General features: G+C 36.5%; 1 protein-coding gene across 1 annotated transcript; it reads right to left on the bottom strand.

Moving 5' to 3' along the window:
• Positions 1-471: 471 nt before the first annotated feature.
• On the bottom strand, positions 472-2,192 carry LOC126381381 (uncharacterized). Its single transcript, XM_050030869.1, has 3 exons — positions 1,628-2,192; positions 1,219-1,284; positions 472-805 (listed from the first exon to the last, which is right to left on the bottom strand). The coding sequence occupies exons 1-3, from the start codon at positions 1,837-1,839 to the stop codon at positions 472-474; spliced, it is 612 nt and encodes a 203-aa protein (XP_049886826.1). The 5' UTR covers positions 1,840-2,192.
• Between the last annotated feature and the right edge of the window lie 1,107 nt (positions 2,193-3,299).

Raw genomic sequence — 3,299 nt, 5'->3', positions numbered from 1 at the left:
GGCATCAGTATCGACCACTTATCACCCCCTGATAGTTATTTTGAAAAAATATTTAATGTACAGAATTGACCTCTCTACAGATTTATTATAAGTATAGATGAAGCTATTCGGTTGCGAAATGCGGACTCAATTAATTCAATCCCGTCGCTAAAAGGAGAAATATTTTTATTTTTATGGTTAGTGCTTCGTAAATGCCCCACCCAATGAACACGATCTACAGAGACTTTACAAACTGTACAAAACACCATTTTTGATAAGTATACTTTAAATATACAAAGAAAATGCCTCGCCTTTCATACGCTAACGACATAAAATTGCAATATACACAATGAATGTATGATTTACAATTATAATTTCATAGGTATTTGGTTGAAAATGCAGTGGAAAGTATCTTAAAGTGAAGTTATATCAATGAACAGCAGCAGTGAGAGAAAAGGTTGTAATAAGTACCTGAGTAGTAGGTACTTATTACTATTCGCTTATGAAGACGGGCTCACAATCTTCAAATAAATTATGAATCCGCTGCATAAACGATTGCATTTTCTCCCACTGCGGAGTCCCCCGATCTAACTTTACTTTAAGAGTAACTTCAGCCTCTTTCCACCGCTGATCTGGTTTAGAGGCAACAGCTTTCTCGGTGTTATACACCCGGAACTCTATATAGTACTCGCCAGACTGGTTGACGAGCTCCCGGCGCACTCGACCGTTGGGGACGCGGCTGGTCAAATAAGTCTGCAGCACTGCAGACTTCGACGTCCCCGAAGTTGCTCCCGTCTCAAACCCGAAGAGTCCTCCAGGGCCAGTACTGGAAACCGAAAAATACAAATAAGTAATAATTTATATAGGTTTAAAGGAACAAAGGAATAGCTGCACAAACGTCTTCGTCACCTTATTTTGAACTATGTTTATCATAATAATATTGTTCGTAATGTGTATAATGAATTATGGAGTGTAATAAAGATATCTACACAATTATTGAACCAGCTGTCCGCCCCGGCGTCGCACGGGTGCTCGGGTGGACAAAATACATAGGTATACGAGTAGCCTATGTTCATCAGAAATAATGTAAGATTCTAATGGTGAAAGAATTTTTCAAATCGATCCAGTAAGTTTCGGAGTCTATTCGATCCAAATACACAATTTGACAATCAAATCTTTCCTATTTATAAAATTAATAATGTAGACAAAATATGTAGAAAATTAGGTTTTGTTACATACCTCGATGAATACGTTGCGGTCGCGCCTGCCTCGTCGTTGGCGCTCGACCGCGACTTCTTTTTAGAACTGTAACAATAATGTTTATATTGAAACGATGCAAGTGTTACCGCCGTGCGCTACGATTTCCAATTAGAACGCTCATTATACCCATTACATTATTTTATATTACTTTTGTTACTATTAATCAAGATACATAACATAACATATAATTCTGCATGTATCTCAAAAGGGTAGAGATAGGGGATATGTAAGTTGTATTTGCAAATAGCGTAAAATTATCTCGAATAAAATAAAAGTAAAGTGATAGATATTAAAGTACCTATTTAATGTTCCACTGATGGGCACGACTGTCTCACTATTAACTTCTCTCAAAAGCACACAAGATTAAAGATAATCATGTTAATCTTACCTAGTAGGCGTTGGGGTCGACTCCGCCGGCTTCCTCTTGCTCGCAGGCTTCTTTTTCAACACTTTCGGCGCAGGCGTAGGCGCCAGCGGCAGTTGGGAGTCCGAACCGGATGAATATTCGTAGTTAGACCTGAAAATTAAGAAATCGGTTAGGTATATGGTATTTAAAATGTTGTGTAAATTTATTATGTAAAAAACTCCAACACAATACATGAACTAAAAGTAAATGTAAATACTTACTAACATTTTAACAAACTTTCTTGAAGAAAAGCACTGAAGATGAAAATAACACGGATGAGGATACCACAATTGTGGACAATTGGGAATCGATCAAAGGAATGAGTAAAGTTTAATGATTTTTCCTATTTTATAGAAAAACAATACAAATCCGTGCAAAACTGAATTATGCAAAATAAAACCTTAAATGCAAGACAATAACGGATTATGCATTGCATATTTCAAATTTTAGCATTTTGGACGCGTAGTCATCGCTAAAATGCTTAGTTGCTATTCTCACGAACAAACGAGTTAGTCGCAACACTTTGTAAAATGATACACCGCATATTCATATTAATTAGGTATTTATTACACAGACGTAAACTTACACCTATTTCCGACTAGCTTTTGCCCGCGACTTCGTCCGCGTGGCGTGTTATATAAGAGAGAGATCTTTGTGTGTGTGGGAGTGCATACTTATGCAGTTTAGATTTTTTCATAAGTACATTTTTTTTTCCCAATAACTCCCATTTTTCAAAATACAGCCAAAAATAAACTTTATATTTACTAAGGTATGCATGCGTGCTAGATTGAATCAATTGATTGAATTGTTTTTTTTTAATTGATTGTTCATTGAGTTTTAATTTTAATACACACTTCCTCTCTTCCCTTCAACGTTGCTGTGCCCTATAGGGTCCATGTTTTAGTTCCTATGCCTATGTAACACCCTATTGTACTACATGGAATGCAATAAATAATTTAATTGAATTGAATTGAAAATATCTATCTTACGCGGTTTCGATTTTTTCATACAAATGTTTTTTTCCCACTAACTCCCGTTTCCGTGGGAATTTTGCAATATCCTGTTGCAACTAAGCTTTAAGTTAACTAAGGTACCTGCATGCCAAATTTCAAGCGTCTAACTTAAGCGGTTTAGATTTTTCATACAAAAAGATTTTCCCGCTAATTTCCGTTGCCGTGGGAATTCCGGGAATTCCTTTCTTAGTGCACCTCTACGGTACCTAAGCTATGTCCCTTCCAAATTTCAAATGCCTACGTTTAGCCGTTCAGGCTTTGTAATATCCTGTTGCAACTAAGCTTTAAGTTTACTAAAGTACCTGCATGCCAAATTTCAAACGTCTAACTTGAGTGGTTTAGATTTTTCATACAAAAGGATTTTCCCGTTAATTCGCGTTCCCGTGGGAATTTGGGAATTCCTTTCTTAGTGCACCTCCACGGTACTTAAGGTACTTGCATGCCAAATTTCAATTGTCTAACTTGAGTGGTTTAGATTTTTCATACAAAAGGATTTTCCCGCTAACTACCGTTCCCGTGGGAATTTTGTAATATCCTGTTGCAACTAAGCTTTAAGTTTACTAAAGTACCTGCATGCCAAATTTCAAACGTCTAACTTGAGTGGTTTAGATTTTTCATACAAAAGGATTTTCCCGTTAATT

Source organism: Pectinophora gossypiella, unplaced genomic scaffold, assembly GCF_024362695.1.
Source record: "Pectinophora gossypiella unplaced genomic scaffold, ilPecGoss1.1 Pgos_48, whole genome shotgun sequence".
NCBI lineage: Eukaryota > Metazoa > Arthropoda > Insecta > Lepidoptera > Gelechiidae > Pectinophora > Pectinophora gossypiella.
This window is presented reverse-complemented; position numbering and strand designations above follow the sequence as displayed.

Excerpts from the sequence above, each read along its gene's own strand:
- LOC126381381 (XM_050030869.1), bottom strand. The coding sequence starts at position 1,839 with ATGTATTGTGTTGGAGTTTTTTACATAATAAATTTACACAACATTTTA. Across the intron at positions 1,285-1,627 it reads TCGACCCCAACGCCTACTAG|TTCTAAAAAGAAGTCGCGGT; the intron begins GTAAGATTAACA and ends TTATTGTTACAG. Across the intron at positions 806-1,218 it reads ACCGCAACGTATTCATCGAG|TACTGGCCCTGGAGGACTCT; the intron begins GTATGTAACAAA and ends TTCGGTTTCCAG.